Source organism: Coturnix japonica, chromosome 1, assembly GCF_054131305.1.
Source record: "Coturnix japonica strain WE chromosome 1, WE-NBRP24, whole genome shotgun sequence".
Lineage (NCBI taxonomy): Eukaryota > Metazoa > Chordata > Aves > Galliformes > Phasianidae > Coturnix > Coturnix japonica.
The window spans coordinates 43,385,537-43,409,293 of NC_140663.1; the positions used below are offsets into that span (position 1 = coordinate 43,385,537).

The following is a 23,757-nucleotide window of genomic DNA, read 5'->3' on the forward strand; positions in this document are numbered from 1 at the left end:
TCTCACATCAGGGTAATGTAATGGGTTAACTTCATGCTCTGTGAGAGATCAGATACCAGCCGGCCTCCTGAGCTGACGTGAAGTTCGTGTTAATTGATAAGACAGCGAAAACCACATAATGTGCTCCGTCTGATTTAACAGAAATGCAGTCATACGCCTGCACGTGATCGAGATTAGATTTGTGCTGCTGAGCGCTCTGGCAGGGTGCAGAACCATGTTAACAGGCACGAAACCAAGGTTTCAAGCACTGTAATAATACAAATCAAAGCAACAACAACAAGGTGTTTTCTGCTCCTTTGTGAAAAGAAGCAAAAGGAGACATTCTGACATTTCTGGGGCTGTGGGGCTCATTTTGGGCCGGGTTACAATCAGCAGAAAAGGTACACGAGGTTGTTCTGTAAACTGTTTTACTGGGGATACTGGGAGGATTGAACCTTCCTTGATTCATGAGCATTATGGGAAGGGATGTGAGGTCTGGCAGCACCAGCTGATTTCTACCCTTATTTTTCTACTCTACATCATACTTGAGTGGAGGTATGAGAACAGGACTTAAAGGCAATGTTCAAATTCCAATGTTGTAATGTTAATTTAGCTCTGCATTGAAGATAAGCCCTGGGTGCCAAAGTCTTGTTGCATTTCTATGTACAAATGCTAGCTGTGCTCTGAATAGCAATAGTTTCATTTAGAAATGTCGTGTTGGTACTGAGTGCTCAGACACTGTGGCATGTAGTTTAAATCTTGGAAAGAGAAAAGAAGTAGAGATGTCAGTACTAGTAGAGACTCTCATTCATTGTCATTTGCTTAGCAAGGGCCATAACCCACTGCCTAAGCTGTTGTTTCCACTGTGGAGTCCAGCTTTACTCTTGTGCAAGTTTTTCTCTTCAGCACAATGATTTAATCACCCATTCACTGCTCAGGAAGGCCGTGTTCCTGGAAGCAAAGAAGAGAAAAAAAACATTAGTTCATGTTGCAGAAGGTGGAGCTGTGGTTGGCAGTTAGGTCCATTTCAGCCAGTGCTGCAGACGTGCGCACGTGCTTTAAATTTCTCTCCATGGAAGCAGCACTGTTGCGCTATTCTTTCTGGTGCAGTGAAACGTGCTTACGTTAACCATCACACAGAGCAGCTTCAAAATAAATCATGTCCTGAAGTGACCTCATTCCCTTCATTGCTGTTTTCCCGTGGCCGTAAAATAGCTTCCAGAGAGACAAAGTGCTGAGCTGGAGGCAGCCGCCCAGTTTGTTTCTCTTATACAATTGTTGATATGTTTTTATAGTCTTGTGTCATTTCATTTCCACGTTCTTCTTTTATTCCACAACCACTTTTAGCTGATTAAAAATTATATACTCTGGATACTTATACAACTGGCTTTCTTACACAGTTTAGCAAATCTGTGGATTTTTACAGCTCTTTGTCAAGCAATCTCCTTTGAATCCACTTGTTTCCTCTTTGTTCTATTTCTTTATGCTCTCGCCTGATATTTTCCTCTCTCAGGCTGTCTCGGGAGAGTCAGGTCCCCAGCTGACACTACTTTTTTGGGGTTTATTTTCTCTTTTATTTTTCCTTTTCCCCAGCTATGACTTTAATAAGCCTCCTGGGCCTTTCTTTGGACATTTAATCCGCAACTGTAAATAAACCCATTTGTATCTCAGATGCTTCCATTTGGATTAAAAGGCAGAGTGATCTTGTGTTAAGTTTTGAACAGAGTACTTTCAAAGGTACACGGATACATACCCAACACGCACCTGGGCTCAAACCTAGCGCACAGAAAAACAAACACATTGCTAAGCTTTTTTTCCCTGCTTTCTTTGACAAGTTGTTCTGAGCCTGTTGTACTGCTTAAATTCATCCCTGTGTTTACTGAATAAAAAAGGATTTCTGCAGAATTTTTCATTAGAGGGAGTTTATTTCTTTCTTCCCCTCCTCCCCCCCCCCCAGCCCCCTTCACTCCCCACCCCCCCAAGTGCTCCAATTCTTACATATATAAGAAAAGACAACTTACCCCACATTCTAGTGGAATACTTCGAATGTTTTTCTTAGTTACCTTGTTCTGTTTTTAAGCCTTGGCTGAAGTTCTTGAAATGTGTTGAAACAACCTGACATCACCCAAAAGGAAACCCGGAATGTCATAGTACAATCTTGGCCTTGGATGGTCAGAAAGTTTGTGAACAACTATATATGCCCACTTAGTTCAAGTTCTTGCCAAAGTCATGTTGCTGTGTTCCAGCAAAACCCCTGGAGAGAAATGGGCACTTGGTGAGAACCCTATGAAAATGGTAGGGAAGACAGAAAATAAGAGAAAATGAGCAAAGACCATGCACAGGTCTTCCTGCTCCTGTATATGTTCCCCAGGGACAGGGAGTGTCATTTTATATGGCCATGCAGCACTCAGCACAGCAAGGCTTTGGACCCCGCTACAGATTTTTGGATGTTAGTCAAATGGTACAGTTTAACCCATAGTTATTGGAGTCCCTCAGAATGTGGCTTTTTCCCACAGTTTCTATTTTTATCCATGTTCCCCAGCTACATACTGGTGTGACTGTCACTGTTGTGCCAGAATTCGTCCTCACTGAATTCTGGAGAACTGTTTTTTATTCAGAGCACAGTGCTCACCTGCCATCCAATGTAAATGCCTGCATCTGAGCTAGGTGTCTTGGCTCTCCTCTCTAGTCCATGGAGGTCTCTCAGTACAGCTGAGCTATCGCACACTGAAGCATTTGATTAGGTGGATATATCGTAAATCCTAGTGGCTTTACTGGCTAGAAGCCCCTTAGCAGCTGCACTACAGAAACCTCGAGTTAGGAAAGATGAATCTTGTCCTTAAAGACCTTTACTGTGTGGCTGCCAACTGCATATATTTCACTATTCGGACATATTTCACTATTATTTTATTTTATTTTATTTTATTTTATTTATTTTAATTTTTTTAAATTTCTTCCTCAGCTTTAGAAATACCATAACACAAGATGAATGGCACTAGGTCAGCTCAAGGTTCACAGTTTCTGGTGGCTGCCATTAGTAATTGTCAGGGAATTACACGGGGCAAGCCTGTGGCAGTGCTTCCAGCCTGCAGAGGTTTGGCTAGAGGGCTTTCTAGGTCAGACTTTAGGTCAGAGTCTTTGAATTTAAGTACATGAACTTTTACAAACAAGGCAGCAGAGGGTGGTGGGACTGAGACTGGTGAGTATATCATAGAATCATAGAATCACTGGATAGTTTGTGTTGGAAGGAGCCTTAAGGCCCACCCAGTTCTACCCCCCTGCCATAGGGAGGGTTTTTCACCCATCAGATCAGGCTGTCCAGGGCCCCATCCTATCAGGCTTTGAACACCATCATGAATGGTGTTCACCATCCACAGAGCGTATCCCACCCTTGCTTGTGATTGGCAATGCTGGCTTCTGTGTCTGTTTACTAAAGATGGGGTTTTCTTACAAGAGCAACTCCACTACTACTTTTGATGTTTTAGAATTAAATAATAGTTCATTTCTTTTCCTGAGCTATAAACTTTACAGAAATTGTATGTAGTTCTAGAATGAAGCAATGGTTAATGGAAATAGAAATGATAAGGCATGCCAGTGGTGGCACGTGTCCCAAATGAGTACCTTGTTGAGGCACATGAGCCTGAATTTGATTTCTCAGCACTCACTGGCAGCCTAAAACTCTTCTGGAGCCAAACCACTGGTTTTCAGTCTGCTTTCATACCTAACCCAGTCTGGAAATGTCACCAAGTGGTCTTCTGGTGAAATGGCAAAAGCATCATTTTGCTATGACTTTGTGTACCAGCTACACTTCTAATTTACCATCCTTAACATGGACTGTTACGTGCTGCTGCACAAGAGCATGACAAATAGTTTGTTACGCTGGTTTATCTCTTTTTATGCAAGCATTCTATAGAGGTGATGTGGTCTCTATAAAATATTCTGCATCCCTTCCATAACTTCTGGGATAGCACGTAATTGCATGTCTGTACATTGTCGCCCCCATGTCCTGGAGCTATAGTTCCAGGCAAACTGGAATATTTGTGAAGTGCTGTGCAAAGGTAGAAGTTTGGACCTAGAGAACAGTACAGCACTTTCACGAGTGACTCCATCTCTCTGCAGGGAAATTATCTGGCCAGACTGCTGTGCTGTGCTTGCTATTTGACTGCTTCACAATCCAGAGCTATTTTTGGTGGGCATTAGCTCTGCAGTCTTTATGCTGAGCTCTGATGTACAATAAAGATGTGCTCTATTGCCTGTTTCTGCACTAAACAGATCAGTGATATAACAGGCAACATGGCAACTATTAACCCAGCAGAGGTTATTTTTGTCTGTCTGTTGTGAAATAGCGGTACCCAGATTAGGACAGTGTGAAGTAGAACTGGTGATGCTTAAAAAGTCAAGAAGACCTGGAGTTGACAGAGTAAGTCAGCACAGCAGATTTATAATGCAAAAATAAACAAACACAAAACTTCAATGATGCTCCTACTTTTTAAGATGAAAACAAGGCCTCCTGACTCAGAAATGACAGTTCAGATAAAGTAGGACTAGAAGGGAGATGAAACTGCTGCACTAGCTTTGAGCTGTCTGGCTTGGATGCTGAGGAAGTATGAACTGCAAAGTGCTGACGACAAGCTATATAAATTCACCATAGCTTCATGCTTCAGGCAGCTGAAACACTTACAGCCCAGAAAGAAGTATATGGGAAGCAGATTACTGCTCTTTAGGTGGGCTTATGGGCTTTCCTAGACCACTTCCAACCCTGGATCATGTCTTTTATCTTTTTCCTGTGAGCTTCCAGAATTTTTTTAATGGAGTATAAGATCCCTCCCATCATGTTAAAGCATAATGGTAAACATCTTGCTTGCCTTGGTTGTTTTTCATGGTTCAGAACTATTTAGAAATAGTTCACGGAGTCCCTGGGGGCTACAGACCACAGGCTGAAAATCACTTAATAATTCTCTTTTTCACGGTGCTTTGCAGATCCCTGGGACACAGCATCTCTTTCAACAGAAAGGCCAGGGGGATACATCCATGAATGCGGTTACAGCTTATTTGAGGCAGAAGGCGTGTTTGTAGGTCAGAACATTGGGGGATGTATGACAAAAAGAACATGGTAAAAGAACAAAAGGCCTAAGTGACATTTAGTGTATGATAATGAATTATTCATTTTATTTTTGCATTTGAAGCTTGCCTTTGGGAGGCAAAACGAGGTGAGGTGAGGTAGCTGAGTTCGTAGGGTAGCAAATACTGGTTAGATGTAACGTGCTGTGGGTAGTTTTATTTTGACTTGGTGTTAGGAACAGTCTGTGGTGGACTCTTTCTTCTTCAATTGTATTTTTAACTTTGGGCAAATTCTTGAAGATGCTTATATTTATAGATGTCAGAGAGCAAAATAAATTAAAATAAGCTATTTGCATCCCTGCATTTACATACCTCAGAGTCATAACTCTGACTTCCATTGACCTAAAGGGGACCAAACAGCTGTTTTACTTTTTTTATAACTATGAAGAGCTCTGACAATACCTAATAGTGCTAAATATATGATACAGTTTCCTCAAAGCCCCCCACCTTTGCTTTTTTGCAAGTTCTTACTTATGAGACAGTGCTCCACGAGATGGAATCTGTGCTATAAGAAGACTGGTCTTACTCAAGTGAGTCTGTACCAGCAGCTGGTGTTGGCTATAGTAGAAGTCACTGCTTGTGCTCAGTGGTAATTTATCTTGAGATATGCACATGTAATTATGGATGAGCATCCCAGCCCCAGGCACCTCCTGTCCCCAGGGACTGTGGTGTTGCTCCCCTCACACACCATGGGTTGAGTTGCAGGAGGTAACTGGGCTGTCTAACTCCACATCCAGATGTTGGGCATCGTCAAATCAATGTGTGTCCAACCTTTTGGCTTGCCTGGGCCATGCTGAGTGAAGAATTTGTCTAGGGTCATGCATATGTTGGTCTGTCCAAAAGTACTGCCTCGTATTTACTTCCTTGGAAACTACAGCAGATGCAATGAACACAGTAGCACTGTGTGACAGAGCAAATTCCCAGCTACAAAACACTATTTTTTAACAAGGTCATTGCCATTAGATACACACTTTCATCAGTGATGAACAGGAGCCTGCATTCCATGCTAGTAAACATCTGCACCAGCAGAGGTGATGCACTCTTACTGTCACCTCTACTGAAACACACCACCCACCATCTCACTGTGCTCACATCCACTGTTGGGCTTCCATAACTACTTGGCAAGTGTAATAAAAAAATAAATTTTTTTTATTAAATCATAAAAAAAAGGAGAACAACAGAACCATAAAACTAGTGGGATATTTGATCTTGCTTTTGTGAAACTAACTCTTCAGTCTGGTTTGATGGACATAGCTGCAGTTCTTAGTGAGTTCTCAAAGTGTTTGTCAGCAATTTTTCATGACATTTTATCTTTCCTGTGCTTCAACCTTGAAAACAGTTGTTCACATACCACCAAGAAGTGATGACACAAATAAGGTGTGATTGTGAAGAGAGGGATATTTCTCTCTGCTAAGATAGGGCTTATAACAGTCTGGTAGAGAGCTGTGATCAGATTTTTGAGTTGGATGTCTGATTGCAACTCTGTACAGACCATGTAGGAGTGAGGCCATGATGGCAGCCCATTTTGGGCCACTGGTACCACTGCGGATCTCCTTTCCTCACTTCCAGCCATGCAGGCAGATTGGCCAAAGGCTGTGTGAAGCTGTATGGAGGGCCTTCCCTTGGCACAGTGTCACTCAGTTCCACCAGGGACTGCGAAACAAGCATGGGCTGATGAGGCTCCATCTGAGTTTGTAGGGCTCTGTTTTTTACAATCTCTTAAGGAATACCATTATTGTAAAAGAATCTGGTATTTGTGGATTTGGAAAGTCCAATAAAATTTAAGTGGGAAAACATACTGAAGTCACACTTATTTTCTATATTTATAGCTCTAGTTCTGACAATATGCCACAGATACTGCAGTCTAACCATACAAGGCTGCATCCTCAGTAAGGACATCTCTGTGTTTAAGACATTCCCCTTCAGTTTGTCATGGCCAGGAGATTAGTGCCCAGCATGGTGTGTGGGCAGGGGAGCAGTGCACAGTGACCCGTGGATGACCAATGGACAGAACCAGTATAAGCACATGGGAGCCCCAGGAGAGGAGGACGTGACGTGTTTGACAGCTACTGTCATCATAATCCAAAACAAGCTTAAAGAATTATGCTCTATACAATGGATGGAGAGCAAGAACTGGAGAAAGTGCCCACTCACATTCCTGCAGCCTCACAACCCCAAGCACTAGAGCAAAAGCCATGCTGGGTCAGACCCACACTGCAATTACTGACAGCAAATCCAAGAGGTTTCCTTGCTTCTGCTGCTGGATGCTGCTCTTTTTGTTGGTTAAACGTTGTTGGTTAAACTTTATTTCCTACTAATGAATTATTAGTACCCCTCCCTCCGATTCTGCTGTCTCATGTGTGGCCCATGCCAGCTGCACTCCCTTACCATGTGAACCCTGTGCTCAGTGTCTTTCCTAGGTATGCCTTACCAGCCTCTCGGAGGCAATAACTCTCCACCATACCCTTGGTTTGGATAACGTGATGTGTTACATGAAAGTAGTCATCTAGTTTGCCACAACTAGCTAAATTGTTAAAACAACAAATTATCTTGTGTTCTCTGAAGTGCTCCTTCTTGCTGGTTAACTCATGGAGGCTAAGACTTTAACAGCTCTTTTCCTACAAAGTCCTAAGCCCCACTGTTTTGTCTGTGTCATAGCAATGGGCTAGAAACCTAGCAGGGCCTATGTCAGACAGTGAAATCGATATAACATACACAGTAATCTCCTTTTTTTTTTTTTCTTTTCTTTTCTTTTCTTTTCTTTTCTTTTCTTTTCTTTTCTTTTCTTTTCTTTTCTTTTCTTTTCTTTTCTTTTCTTTTCTTTTCTTTTCTTTTCTTTTCTTTTCTTTTCTTTTCTTTTCTTTTCTTTTCTTTTCTTTTCTTTTCTTTTCTTTTCTTTTCTTCTTTTTTTTTTTTTGAAGACTTTTGGTGTGCATACGTAGGAGGTATAAAGGCATTTTATTATTATTATCTAAGCAGAGCTCTTTCTCATGGACTCCCACCTGTGCACTAATAGGTGAGGATGGGAGACACATTGTTAGAACCATGTGGGATCATCCTAGTGACATCCTGTACAGCTCTGACTTGAAAACTGCTCCAGTGATCCTGCACAAAAGCTCTGAAGTGCCTAAGCCACAGGTGTTAACTGCAGCATGTCTGTTCTCCACCCTGTTATACACTCCTGCTTTGAAGACTTACAGGGCACAGATCACAAAAGGAAAGTTGTTTTTTTTTTCTGAGTCCATTATTTGCTCTGTCAGAAAGAAGTGATGTTATTCTTATCTCAATTTCCAGCCACTGTATCTGATTTTACTCTTACTGCTTTGAAGAACTCCTATTAGAAACTTGTTCCTGTGAAGACATTGTCAGGCCTGATCTTTTAACCACCTCTTCAGTATACCAAATGGGTTTTGAATCCATGATGGATAGGAATGAAGCTATTTCAAGTTACTGAGGACCACTCAGCAGCTGAGCTGCAGCAATGGGTTGTACGTGTGCTCTGAGCTTGCAGCAAGCAGAGGGATGCACACAAGGATAATCCACCATGAGATGTTTTTAATGGACAACTGAAACAGCCGAAGAGGTTACCTTCTGTAGCCCAGTTGATGAGCAGTAGATTCTAAAGCTCTTGTGACCCCCATGCTTTGGGTATGTGTCTGAGCTCTGAGCTAATTTACCCTCTCTGTGTGCACATTCAGTGCCGCATCACAAAGCTCAAGCGAATGAAGGGACTATGGAGACAGGTTTCTCTTCTTGCTTTTCTTAGCACCAAAGTGAAGATACATGAAGGGCACTGAATGGTTCTTGTACCGCACTGCAGCTCCCAGCCACAGTCCCAGTGGGATGGCAAAACAGAAGGTTTGTACTGTTGTAGCCACATGGGACCTTTATTTGGGGCTCAGAGAGACTGCAGGCAGTCCCCACAGTATGGCTTTTCTCAGTCCATCAAAAGAAGTGATTTAAAATATACTCTGTAATTAAATTATTATAACTAGCAGCAATTTCCTCCTGCTTGCAATTTAGTTCATATTAAATTTATCTCCATAGTTTTTGTCTGTATAAACTTGGGAATCTGTTTTTTAATTGACTAATTTAGATAGATTGAGAAATGAGGTTCTTCTGGGAGTAGATATCCGAAGACTCCAAACTTCTCATCTTGAATCACCAGATCAGCCCAGAGCCAGGGTAGTGAGGGGAAGGAAATCATTCCTTCCTGCTTGGTTTATTAGAGCATCTTGGCATTATTATTCAGGTTAAACACTAATTGAAATTCTTGTGAATGTGAGTTTTATATACAGAGATATAGGGGAGCTACAAGTGAGAAGGATATAACACTACAGCACTTTTCCAGACAGGTAATTCAGTAATTCAGTAATCCACAGCCAGTAGAACTCAGATTTAAAACTCCCAAGAGACTTTGGCTTTAAGTCAAGGAATTAACTTATATGTCTTAGTGCTGTAGGATATTATTGAACTAAAAAGCTTATTAAGATTAAAAATGGGATTAGGCATTACCATGAATGAATGCAAAGAGGTTACATGGCTGAGATAAAGCTGCAAAGCTTCATTCTGCCTTTCAGGGAAAGACCCCAGAGTGGAGCCATGGAAAAGAAAATTACTCATCATAGCATCACACACAATGAGGTGCATCTTTTATCTTCCCAAACGGAAAAATCTGGCACTAAAGGTAGGATGTGGAACTGAAACCTCACAGCTTTATTCCAAGCAGTGATTCTTACTGATCAGTGCAATGAAAATGTCTCATTCATCTCAGTGCTGCTTCTTTGAGCCTTGGATTTTTATTTTTTCCAATGAACTTTTCTCCCTTAGCCATTAAGGTATCAGCAAAGGATCTCAGCAGTGCGGGGAAGAAGTGGGCAGACATCAGAGGAAAGAGAGGAATGGAGGGAGGTGTACAAAGGGAACAGTGAGCACAGTGCCGGTGGCTGATGTGTGAGGAGAAGGCTGCATGCCTTGGTTTGATGAAACCTTGCCAAGGGCAACTGCTTGCTGCAGGCCAAGGGCTCACTTGAGACTAGCACTGCTGTGCATCTGAGCCAACATCACCATTCTTTTTTATTGTTTTGGAGGAGGCTCCATTGAATTAATAAATCCTGACAGATAATGGGGAGTAGGGCTGAGAGTTCACCTCAAGCATTTCTTTTTGATCATATTAATGCCTTTCCATTTCTCTACTGGTCAGTTTGTGTCTTGTTATCAGAAGCTTACGGATGGCTGCTAAACAGAGCTACCTGTGTGTTTAACTTTGATATTGTAATGACAAAATGCATTTGGTGAAAGTGTGTAGCTAGAAAAGTGGCTGGAAAAATGGCTGGAAAATTGCCTACAAAAGGGACTAGAGGTGCTGAACACAAGCCAGCAATAAGCCCAGGTGACCAGGAAGGCCAATACAGCCTGGCCTATACTAGAGATAAGAGGAGGCTAAGGGGAGACCTCCTGGTTCTCAACTAGCACATGAAAGGAGGTTGCAGCATGGAGGGTGCCAGTCACCTTTCTCAGGTCACAAGTGATAGGATGCAAGGGAATGGTCTCAGCTTGTACTGCAGAAAGTCTAAATTTGATGGTAAGAGAAAATTCTTCACAGAGACGGTGGTCAAGTATTGGAATGGGATGTTTAAGGAAATGGTGGAGTCCCCATCTGTGGAGGTACTGAAGAGTTATACGGACATGGCTATGAGAGATATGATGTGGTAGTGGAACTTGGTAGGGCAGTTTAATGGGTGGACTTGACCTTACAGGTCTCTTCCGATCTAGATGGTTCTATAGTTCTGTTTCATGTGAAAAAGCAAACTTATTCACTCTATACAACACTACTGTCTTGAATGCAAGAAAACTGCAGTGATGATGGCCAGAGGGACTGCCCTGTCTCCTGCTAGAATTACATCTGATCTATACCAGATGTTCTCTGCAGGGGATTCTTGGATTCTTTCTACAGTCCCGCTGCAAATGCCCTAAGTAACAGGGCCTTCCCATCCCCCTGGGACAAGACACTAGCTTTCCCAAGGAAGGGATCTGTTAAGACTTGATAACATCTACTTACATTCTTGTTATCTTGTCATGGTCAGGTAGACTTTTTCTTGTATCTTCCAGGTGATATTTGTCTTTTTTTGTTATCTACCTCCAGGCAGGAATCACAGCTCCACTTGGCTTGGGGCTGAATCAAATTCCCTGCTGCCTGTACAGTCCTTGCAACTGCATTTCCTCATCTTTCTATCTGTATGTTTCTTTCCTCTCCCTCCCCCTTCTATGTTTGCCTGAAATGTGTAACAGTTTCTTAGGCTCTGTCCTCAAAATGCCTGGATCTGATGCAGCCTTCTGGATGGGGATGTAACAGTGTTAAGTTGCTCTCAGATTTTTCATTATATAGCTCCTTGTGGTGCTATTTCTATGTAAGCAGTCTTAGTCCAGAATTGCTTCTTTTGCTGACCATATTTGGTTCCATTTTCATTGCCCCTTGCTTTCCCCTTGCTCTTGTTTTGGGACTGGTGCTTACCTGATCTTCTGCCAGCTTAAGATGTGTGTTTGAATGGACTGCTCCCCAGTGCTTTCATCTGTGTGATCCCCATCCTGACTGTTTATGTGTGACTTGCATACTGGTTTTCCCAAGACTGTTTTCCAGCATCTCCACAGTCCCCACTTGCTATTGAAATTCAGTATTTGTTGGCTGAAATACCATGCTGGCTTGGAAATCAGGCTTAATAGTAACCCATTAGTTTCCAGTGATGCATTTACAAAGTGCCTACCATGGAACGACCTTAATCTCAGTGAGGACTTCAGGTAAAACTACAATCACTAAAGGCAAACCTAACACTATTATTGTTTCTCGTGTTGTTGGCTTGGTGTTATTTTTCTTCCTTTACTTTCAGACCTGCAGCCAGCCCCCTTGGTGCAGTCAGATGCAAGCTTGCTGTGCCTGTACCAACAGATGCCTGGATGGTGAGGTGGCTGTCTACTACAGGTTTGAGATGACTGGTGTCCAGCTCTTTAGATGAGCAGAAATGCCTTGCATTCTCTTTGTGCCTGGAGAAACAGACATGGAGTTTTGTGAAAGCAATATTATTTTGTGCCTTAGGTCACAGAGAAGCCTCCATGTGCCTGATGGACTGACCCTGTCTCCCATCTGCCTATAATCTACTGTGTCTCTCTACCCTCTGTAAACCTGCTTAGATCACACGTACAAGAGATGCTTGCCAACAGCTCAGAATGGAAGGTGTGCTGACAGTCCTAGGATTCCCATCCTTTGCTCCTTCTAATGGTTCAGTCATCACCAGAGATAAGGGGAAATGGAACACAGTCTTTTGAGTTCTTCTCAGTTCTTCTTACAGGTCTCCTAATAGCACAGACAGCACTCAAAGCTGAAAGACTTTGAATTAGGCACTCAGTGATGAGATGCAGGAAAGAACCCCTGAGGATGGTACAGAAGAAATCAATGAGACCTACCAGTATGTACCAGCAGGGAGTTAGCCCTCAGCAGTTTGAAACTCCTATGGAACTGTAGGTAGTTCAACAACATGAAGCAAAGGAACACAAGTGCTGTACTTCTCCTTTGCAGTCATAGCAATGAGAGGGAACTGTGTTATTGCTATGGAATTACTATGGTTTGAAAGCGCACTGACACTCAGTTGCACAGTCCTGAAAGAAAAAGAAAGCTGCCTAAAAGACTTCAGCCCTGAGGAAATGGTGCACAACACCTATCATCACTCAGAGGAGCATTGTTTCTTACATGATATCACAGTTAAGCCTAGTGTTTGGAGATAAATAGCTAGTTTTCTCTCATGAGGAGGGGTGACTGGCACTCGGAGCTTCCCTAAGGAAAGGAATTCAGTAGGAAAGGCTGAATCATCTGCCTTTCTTAGGGCATATTTTGTAAGTAAGTCAGACTAAATTTTTAGGGTTTTTAAAAATGTATTTTATTATTTTTTATTGCTTTTGAGCTGTTTTATAGTAAAAGAACAAAGAATAACATATTTCAATGTATACAGACTGAAGTCCTTCTAGAAACTATTTAAATATGTTTGCTTTCTTGCACCACAGCCACTCTTTTACTACTTGAGATATTACAGCTTCAGGAGTTACCTCTTGTTAGCAAAAAACTGAGTCTCAGACAAAACAACCGTGAGAATGTTTTAAAGCTCCAAACTCTTTGAACTCCTTACAGATAAAGGAACAAATGTCATTCCTATTAATACATATAAATTATTTTAAAAATAGATAACGATCTGTGGTGACTCAAAGCGTCTTCTGGCAAAAACTCCTCAGCCAGGCATGGGACAGGGGTACATGTGCGTTCCCATTGGAGGTGTGGATCTGCTGGCAGCAGGGGTTATGGCAGTCTGATACGGAACTCCATCAAGACCTTCCCCTTTGCTGAAACACTTCAGTCTCTGGGCTTAGGAGAGCTTTGCTTTTACCCCAGTGTTTTCTAACTGAAAATCTCACTATTTTTATACTGCTTTCCCAAGGCCTGGGATGACAAGTGAGAAAAAGAACTAATTTGAAGGTTCTTCTTTTGGTGTACTCCTGCTTAAGAAAGAAAAAGCTCCATGGAAATAGAGGCAGCCAGCTTGCAGAATGCAAAGCTGGATCCAGCGAGTCTTTTCACAGACTGAGAAAGTGACATAAGGATCACATGCTACAGAATAGTGAAATGGGAGGAAAAGCACAAGAGCACTGACATAGGAACATTCACCATTAACCACAAAAGAAGAGGACTAGCACATGCTTGGGAAAAAATGAAATCAATCTCCTGCTATAAATGCTAAATAAAACGTCACTTACATTCGGAACACATACAGAAAGAAGAAAAGCCTTAAAAGGTATAAGAGGTGTGAGAAATGAGTAGTGAGCAGAAGGGACAGACTTGCCTCTGCCTGTGGAAATAGCTGTGTGCAGCAATTAGCTAAATGGTACATGACTCCAGTGCTGTAATTGCACTGCTGTTCTGAGCCACTTGCTGCTTTGCTGCTGGTGCTAATGACAGGAGCACTGAATAATAAAAGCTCCACTCTGGGCTGCCAGTGAGAATTTCCTTCAGCTTCTGGTGCTGGAGCTATATTTTACATGAAAACTGCTGGCTTTTACTTCTGCCACAACAGCAGCCGGTAACTATAGCACAGCTGTGGATTTATAGCAATGCTTTATGTGTGGGGATTGATCTTCTAGGCAGGACTTGCTTTCCTCCTCACAGCCATTCCTTGTTCCCCATGAACATTCTCAGCACAGGAAAGATAAACCAGGGGGAAGCAGTTCATATGCACTGAGGCTTGTGAAGCTGAAGGCAATGATAGAAAATGCCGTCTGCTTTTATGCATATCATGTAGCTACAATTCCATGCCTCTGACCAAAATGGGCCTCTTACCTTAGCACAGGGCAGAAGGGAATGTGGGTGCCTTCCCTTGCTGCTCACCCATGCTGAGGCTGCAAGAGACCAGGAGGCACAAATCGATGAGGTTAAGTGGATTTGCTCTGTGCTTGCCTGCAAACCTACATCCTAACCTCCCCCTGCCTCCCACATACCCTGCTCTTATCTCTCCCGGGGGAACATCCAGATGGGCTCTGGAGCTCGAAGCTGGCAGAGGGTGAGGAGAAGAGCCTTCCTGCAGCTGAGTGCGATGAGACAGACTTGCCCCTGCTAACTAATGCAATGCCATCTTCTGCTAGATGAGACAGAACTGTTGGCAAATGGTAATGATTTCTTGTTTCCACAACTAGCAGCAGGTCCTTGGAAGCAAACTCTTCATGTAAATATGTATGGGCACAAGGGACAGTGCAAATGTCATGCAGAGGCCTGCTGTCTAAGGAAAGGACACACAGTGTTGTATGGAGGGTCATTTCTTTGGCATCACAGCCACTCGGGAGCAGAAAGGAATGAAAAGCAGGATTAATTCATTTAGCTTTTGATCTCAGACACACACATTTTCATTTAACATGATTACAACAGCCAGAGTCTTGTGACCCATAGCTGGTGGGTAGCGAGAACGTTTCCAAGCCCTTTCCCCCTTTCTTGGTGAGGTGCATCTTAGCAGCAGGTTCCTGATGGTAAATGCCTTGGGAAAGCTCTCCCACATAAAAGTAGCCCAATGTCTGGACTACTTACTCTGATTTTGTTATCTACAAATGCACTCCTGGCAACTAATTCGTGTCCCAGATAATGTGGGAACATACCCATGGAAATCCTACATAGAAAGCTGTCAGGGAAGGAAGGAAGAAAAAAGGATGAGTTTGATATATTTAGGTCTGGGCATACATGCACACCCATGCACACACTACCTTAAAAGGAGAAAAGCTTAAATGAGGATTCCTATTTTCTTCATACACGTGAAGATCTACAACAGTGGGAGAAGACAGAGTATGGTACAGGGAGGCATTAAAACATTTTCAATTGTTTCTTCACATGGAGCATGCAGTCTGTTCAGGGTCCTGAATAACTTCTTTGCCAAATTAATTTGCAAAGGACTTTCTCATAACTAGCTCTTACAAAACAACCCTGCTCATGAGCAAGTGGATGCAAGGGCCAGAAATCAGTGTCAAAGGTGATGAAGACCAAGCTGGCATTTGTGGAGTCACCAGGTGACACCAGTAGAGATGCTGGAGCCTTAGATGATCCCAAACTGGGCCAGCTCGTGAAGTTCCAGATGGCTGAAAGCTTCCCATGGGCAAATCACCGTGATATCTGCAAAAGAGAGAGAATGAGAAGTGGGTTCTGGAGCAGCACTACTTGGATTTCTATTGTATGAATAGAAAGGCTGATTTACTGAGAAAACATTAAGATGTGGGACCAGCAAGAAAAGTGAGACTCCATTTAAAAATGAAATGATTCAGTGATCTCTTTAAATGCGGTACTACCTACCACCAGTCTGAACCAGATCACTGTATTTTCTCCTATGGCATCTTTCTCTGTGAACATGACTATGGTCACTTCAGAGGTGAGACTGGTGTGAAAATTCATCCTGGTTATGGGGTTTCTCCTATTCTTACAAACTGACTGTAACCAAAATGTGGTATCCTTGAAGACACGCAGTCTTAAATCAGATGCTGAATAATTTAGTGTACATGTTCAGGACCTGGAACTCATTGATAGGTGCAGCTGTTACTTGACTAATTATAGGTCATTTGGTGTGTGTTTTTCAGTCCAAAATGAGTACATAACATTCTTAAAATTAGGATTTTGGTGAAAGCACAAATACTTCTCCAGCTGAGGTTTAGTTACTGTGAATTCTGCTATTAATAGCTTAGCACTTGGCATTCATTTGGGAACCTCATGCTGCTGAAATTCTTAGTCAGAGTATTAGCAGAAAACAAAGACAAACAAGTGCATTTACAGCCAAGTGAAAGCATCCAAAAATTGAAGCATGACTAAACAGCCTTTCTGCCTTGTGTATGTAAGTATGAGCATGGCCATGGCAGCTTGGAGAGGGAGCACTGGCCTCTTCCAGTGACCCTCAGAGCTGCAGAGGCCAGGAAGATGGAGGCCACTCCAGACAGACCTCTATTGTGCTGAAGAGTGATTGCATTTATGTTCAAGAGGGGCACAACAGCAACATCCTGCAGTGCCTACCTGTGCCCAGCCCCTCCATGCCAGGGATGTCATCTCCAAACCTAGGAGAGAAAAGAGCAGGTGAAGGGTGAGTTTGGGACAGCAATACCAAGGAGGGAAAACCTGCAGGGAGTCCAGCACCAGGACAAGAGAGATGATGGCACTGTGGGGAGGGAGAAGCCTCCCGGTTCCTTGCCTGGGGAAAGCTGATACCACAGGAGTGCAGCTCAGCAGTGAGGAACAACCCAACTAGAATAGTTGCCTTCCAAAATGCCCTTACCCTTTTACTCCTTTTTTAGGAGGCTTGCTCTTGAACTGTCTTGTCTGTCTCTGCTTGAACTTGGGAGGCCCCTTGCGTGGTGTGGTGGGACCAGTGGGAGCATCTCCAGTGGTAAGGTTGGTGGTGGTGTTCTCGCTCATTGTTGGGCTGCTGTCAGAAGTATACCTCACTCAGATCCCTCTGTCTGAAAGAGAGTGGCAAGGGCTGACATGACACTCTGCTCATCATATCTAGGTACCAATAGTCTCATGACAAGATAATTATGGGAAGTATAATTGTGACAGGATTAAATATAAAGATACAAAACATAAAGAAAGACTGTAATGCATACAAAGCAAGCAGGATAAGCACTGCCTTTCATTGTGAATGCTAGAATTAAGATAATAAACTGTGGACATTCATGATAGGGATGAAAAGTAACTTAATCCCATAGCGCAATGACCTGTGGAATCTTGGAGAATTACACCTTTTCTGCCTCAGACATGGCTGTATTATTGCAGACAGGTTGCAGCAGCTTGTCCCATGGTTTGGCCAGGACAGGTGGGTTTAGCCACTGTTGTCTTCCAGTTTGCATTCTCAAGAGTAGTGCTAAGGTTTTTACTTAATAGTTCTAGATATGACTACTAGGAGCCATAAAGGCATGCTTATGGATTTATGGCTTAGAGATTTATCTTGTCCTTTGGGATCATCATGATATACATCACTTGTTCTTGTATCTGCACCTACATATTGCTTTCTGCATACTGGTGAAGATGGGATGCTGAGATAGATGTGCGTTTAGTCTGAGTGCAGCTGCACTTCAAGTTTACCAATGCCGACCTTAGGAGAAACAGAACAGAATTTCTGAATAATTGTGAAGGCTGATGCAAAGCATTGCAAACTGTGATTTAGACAGATATTAATTTCTGAGGACTGAGGAGATAAAAGCCTGTAACTTTCGACAGTATCTCTTGCCCATTTTGATGTATTTTGTATATATATTTTGTATCTATTACATATATTGACCTCATGACACCATGCTATACACGAGCCAAGTTCCACTTCTCAAGGGCTATAGAATTGTTGGGCAGCAGTTCTGGTGTGGGAGAAACCTCTCCTGACTGAGAGCTGCTGCACACAAAGCCCGGGGAGGACAGCAGGAACTCTCTCCAGTGCCCAAGGGAGAACCCTCAGCTTGATAGAATTCTGTGCTAATTAGTGTGCTAAAGCAGTTTGACCATGTCCATTTATGGACAAAAATAATTGCCAGTTTTTTTTCTCTCCTTCCTGGAGTCACATTCTTCCCCATGACCATTACGTAACTCCTGTCTCCAAGTTTCTGTCCCTGTGTAGCCAGGCTGATGGAATAGCTGATGGAATTAACTTCAGGATTTGGGTTCTAAAAGATAATCCTATTATGTCACCATAATGCTCTGGCCTAATCCCCAGTATCACCTGCAGTGACACTCCAGACTTCTAATCTCAGAACTATAAATGCCATCAAAAATGAGTGTTCTTTTTTTTCTTAGTTTAAAGGATAGTCCGCGTCTTTGTCAGTGCCTGAAATAGCCAGAGTGCTGAAAGCAAAGCCTGAGACACAAGGAGGAACAGCATCCAAACAATCCTTTTGTGTCACTGGCAGACCAGTGCAAGGTGAAGAGCCATGTTTCTGTATCTGTAGCAGTCTGGGAATACTTCTCCCTTGACATCCTTCCATCTGTGATGGCAGTAGAATGGGCCCTCATGAAAACACCTAGAGGCATGTTAGTTCTCCTGTTGCTTGTGGCCGGGCTCTTGTCTCAGCTGTAACATCCCATGCGGGAGGCTGGAAAGGTTCCAGCAGCCCCAAATGGAGCAGCAGATGGTTGTGTCTGCAGCTGAAGGATGCGCAGATGCTATTCCTTTGCCTGGAACACAATGCTTCCCAAGCACACAGTGTGCCCACAAACACAAGGACCGGCTCAATTCAGAGAAGTTGCTGGTTTGGCTGTTCTCTGAAGAACCTGAGCAATTGCCCAGTATTTATGGCTCTATCCTCACAGCGTGGTGGCTGGACGGGCATGTGCCTTGCAGAATCTCTTGCATTAAGGGACAGGAGGTGCAGTGATTGGAATTTCTGTATCCTTGGCACCCCTTACAAGGGCTGCTCTCCAAAGTACAACAAGAGAAACAAACTGGCTAACAGATTTCCAACCCTTTGGCCTGACATCCAAAATCTGTAAGAGGCAACTGAGCTCAGACTTAGTTCCCAACTCAAGTTACCAACTGCTGTCTGCCAGCATGGTACCTTAGTCACATAAATGTCATTGAAGGCAACTCCCTGTAGTTCCTTGAATCTCTACCTTCATTCTACTGAGAAATATCCAATGGAAAGATTCAGTCCTTGGATTTTTCTTGGTCACAGTCCAAAGTAGCTGTGCCCACATACCCACATACTTCTAAGACTGAGATCTGGGATAAAAAAGGATCTCCCCAAATCACACTTCATTCTGTCTTACATGCATTAATTCAAGAAACAGCATTCAACGTAACTGAAAGGGACAATTCTGTCACCTTCCTTACCAGTATCCCTCTACCTATTCTTCCCACACATCACCAAAAGAAAAAGCAGAGGGCAGGAAGCAGCCTTAATGTCACAGAACAGCCTCCATCTGGCAGAAGGAATCTAGCTTCCCTCCCACTATGCAGCTGGTGGGACTTGCTTGCCATCACCCACAGGCAGAGGTGCCTTGGTTCATGCTGGAGCCCACCCTGTCCCAGTTCCCACCCCTTGTTATCAGCTGCCCCTGTCTTGGGATGGCATATTCCCAGGGCTGTTTCCCAACCTCCCTATACCTGATTGCTTGGCTGGTCCCCGGTCCCACACCAGGCAGGCAGTTGACCAGTGTTGGATGCAGATGTGTCTCCTCTGGCTCCTACAGGTGTTATGCAGCCCCAAGGCTTCCCAGGCTGTTGGAGCTCCTCAGCTGCTGCCAGCACCGGGATGCAGCTCCTGGGCAAGAGCAGCTGTGGACGTGAAGGCTGCTGGGGAATGAGATGTTTTTCCATGCACTTCCTCTGCCCCCTCCTCTGACAAGGAGTTACCTAATTGCCCCTGACAGCATTTCTGTTCAGTTCAGGGCTTAATCCTTGGGGTAAGAGCCTTGCATTCGACCAAATGCTAATTATACTTAATGCGCATTAATGTGCTTATCTCAATTGCGTCAGATATCCCACCTCTGGGTTTCTGGCCAGGTTAATCATCCTTCTTTTAGTTCTCTTTGAATCTAAAGAGGCTTGAATACTACTGTCTGCCCCCTCCTGCCCCTTAATCTCTGATTTGCTATGGAAAATTTCCCTGGCAGATAAGACAGATGCCTCACATGACTTTCTTCAGACAGATTCAGCACAGGATCTCTTCTTTCTCTGTCAGATAACTTCAGGTACAGAATCCACCATGTGCCTGGTGTCTTCATGGTGCTGTGAGGGTGTTGGACACAGAACCCTCCATGCAGTGATGCACTGGGAACACACAACATCCAGGAGGAAATGCCCTCAATTTTTCAGTCCTTTGGATAATTATTTCTTGACATCATGGGAGCCACAGGCATTTTCCTTGCAGACAGGCTTTCATCAGGGCATACTGAATCCAATGTAAGATGCCTGTGGGGAGTCTTGGCGGAAATCTCAGTCTCTTGTTGGCTAATCATAGGCATGGAAACAGAACATGCAGGTCCAGCCCTTTTTGATCCAGTGCTCTAAACAAGATCTCAGACCTCTTCTTAAAGTTTTAAGATCACAAACAAATGAAAGATGCTCTCCAGAAGACAGGAACACTCTTCAAGTCAAACTGTATTCCCACGGTAGCTTCCCAGATGGGGATTACTGGGAAGACTATCTCAGTTAGGGAGTGACATCAAAGGAGGGATTCATTCACATGGGAGATGCAATGCTGCTTAGTACAAGCTCCCCACTGATGCTCTGACCATCCCTGGGAACCCCAGAGTTGAGCCCACAGCCAGGCACTGCCAACACACCCCCACCAAGGACTGCCCGGCCTCAGAAACAGGGTGGTCCTAGAGGATGGTGGAGCCTGGGACACAGGAGTGCTGCAGCATGTGCCTTGATGCCCCAGCACCCAGCCCTAATGGTAGGAGGAAACAGCAACAACTGTGAAGAAACACAACTATCAGCCACTGGGTACACTCATAATTTTCAATTCAAGCACTTAAATCCAAGTTTTTCTCCCAGTAGGAAAAGACACCAGCTCCTCTTGCACACACCCCCTTCCCCCCCTTTATTGCATCAAGCTCCTGGAAAATACTCACAGTCCTAAAGGCTCCTCTTGCAAACCATCCAACTCCTGTCCTGCAGCCTGAGTAGAAAAGTCTCGAGGCATCCTGCCTCCTGCAAATATACCCTGCCAGCAGGTGACATCAGGGCACCAGGCGCCAATCAGGGACAAGCCCACGTGGGGCAGTGTGTGGCCACGGGGCCCTGAAGGTACAGAAAGGAAAGAGTTGGGGCCTCAGCCCTAATTCCAGCCCAGTGAAACCCCACTGGCAATAATACACATTATTTTGTGTGGAGTTTCTGCCCTGGCAGAAGGGTGTGGCGCAGCATCACTCTGCTGCTGAGCCAGAGCCCATAGCCAAGACCCCTGGCCTTCCAGATGGCTGAGGATAAAGGAGATAAATTCTCACTGAAACTCTGGGGTTACATTTAGAACAATCGATAAGGTCCTACCCCTAAGAGTGAACACAGGGTGGTAAATGCTGAGTGCACCTGAGGGCCTGCCAATCGAGCAGAGAGGCAGCAGAGAAACAGCGTTCTATGTCTTTGGGGATGATCATGCAGCTTTTGGGGGCTTTGTGATTCTTTCTGGTCGTAGGAAGAGGATGGGGGCAGCAATGCTGGAGTTTAAGAAGTGTGTGAATAATACTCTCAGCCATACGATCTGATTTTTGGGGGCTTCTGTGTTGAGCCAGGTGTTGGATTCAATGATCCTTATGATTTGGATCCTTATGATCTGATTATCCTCCAACTCAGGATGCCCTGTGATTCTATGATCATGTAGGCATTGCCTCTTCCCTCACACTTGCACACAAACACTGAGGGTGATGTTTCTCAGCAGCTCCTGACAGCAAAATTGATTTCTGTGGGCAGGAACCTGCCTGTATAGATACAAACAGGTGCAGCCCACTGGCAGCAGGCTCCATCCCATCCCTGCTGCTCATTCCCATGCCTCCATCTGCTTCAGCCAGGTTTCTGGGGGCTCCCCCTCCCTCTCTGCCTTCTCATGTGTGGGCAGAGCTGCTGGGAAAATCAGCTTTGCAGCCCCCAGTCCTCATAGTTCTTTTGCTTGCTTTCTTCTTGCCTGCTGTTCTGAGACCTTGCAGGCTTCCTTTTCTTAACCTTGTAAATTTACATGTTTCCAGGCTGTTTGTTTTTGAAATGCTCCTTTTGTTTTCCTGTTTTTCCAGGGAAAGCAGGCCCATTTGTGGATATGTGGGAAAAAAAATTGCCAGTGCTATTTTTGCTCCTTAAGTAAGTGTGGCAGAAACTCCTGAAGCAGTCCCACTTGTTGTGTTCTCTCTGATTCTCCACCATGACCAGGTTATTTTCCCTCTTCTCTCCTTCCTTCTCCTCTCTGCTTTGCTCCTTTTGCAGAGCTGCAAAGGCACCAGTTCTGTGACCTAACTGGATAAGGAGGTTTGACCAGGGTTGGGGTACCTGTTCATTGAATCATACAATCACAAAATCATTAAGGTTGGAAAAGACCTCTAAGATCACCTAATCCAACTGTCAGCCCATTCCACCATGCCCACTGACCATGTCCTTGGTGCCATATCCACACAGTTCTGGAACACCTCCAGGGACAGTGAGTCTGCTGCCTCCCTGGGCAGCTTCAACACTCTTTCAGAGAAGAAATTTTTCCTGATATACAACTTGAACCTCCTGTGGTGCAACTTATAGCCATTATCTCTTGTTGATGATCCCTTCCCAGTCCACAGTCCCTATCCCTACCCCTGTCCAGGCTCTGGGACCACAACAGCAGGGCACTACACACAGAGCAGAGCTCCAGGAGCAGCAGGGCTGCGTGGTATCCGGGCAATGGTCCCAGAGGGAAACTATGAGCTTCATCACCTCTGGCCAGATTTGTCCCTATTCTAAGGAATTGCTTAAAGACATCTCAGAGGTTTTTGACCCTATTTATGAGCTGTGTAGCCATGGTAACTGTAGTTATACCAGAAATAGCAGCTTGCTCGAATGACAAAGAGAGTGCAAGTTTACAAGACAGTGACTTTTCCAGGGCCACAATGCTTGTGGGACTGTGGGAGGAAATCCTGGCCAAGGCTCAAGCTGAGGATGCAGCGTCTGAGGACTACAATAGCTCTTTTGAAACAAATCTCTACAATCTCACGTCAGGTGCTTGTGAGATGTTGTGCTGTACTGATAGAGTGTGATAGCTTGCAATGCAGGCATACCTGGCTGGGAACTGCTGGGGGATTTCTGTGGGTAAACAAAGGCTTCCCACCTGCAGAGACATAGCCTAGCAAGTGCTTCTGCATCCCTGGCAGGAGGACAGAGGTAGGGCCTGGATTGGAAAAGTGACTGCTTGTTTGTTTTGTATGACAGTGAGGTTGTCATGTCAACTGTACTTCAGTGGGAAGCTTGGTGCACTAAGGTGTCTGCAAACGAAGATTCACACAGACTCATAGAATCATTTGAGTTGGAAAGGACTTTCAGAAGGTTACTGCAATGAACAGGGACACCTACAGCTAGAATAGGGTACTCAGAACCCCTCCAATCTGACCCTGACTGTCTCCAGGGATGTGGCTTCCACTACCTCTCTGGACAA

General features: G+C 44.1%; 1 protein-coding gene across 2 annotated transcripts; it reads right to left on the reverse strand.

The window, feature by feature from the left end:
• Positions 1-13,006: 13,006 nt before the first annotated feature.
• Positions 13,007-21,333, reverse strand: PDE6H (phosphodiesterase 6H). 2 transcript variants are annotated; one of them, XM_015859561.3, is made up of 4 exons: positions 21,224-21,333; positions 16,938-17,121; positions 16,679-16,719; positions 13,007-15,793 (listed from the first exon to the last, which is right to left on the reverse strand). In XM_015859561.3, the coding sequence occupies exons 2-4, from the start codon at positions 17,075-17,077 to the stop codon at positions 15,717-15,719; spliced, it is 258 nt and encodes an 85-aa protein (XP_015715047.1). In that variant the 5' UTR covers positions 17,078-17,121; positions 21,224-21,333; the 3' UTR covers positions 13,007-15,716. The 2 variants fall into 2 exon arrangements, with proteins under 2 accessions (XP_015715047.1, XP_015715055.1); XM_015859569.3 differs by lacking the exon at positions 21,224-21,333 and adding an exon at positions 19,752-19,920.
• Positions 21,334-23,757: the final 2,424 nt, after the last annotated feature.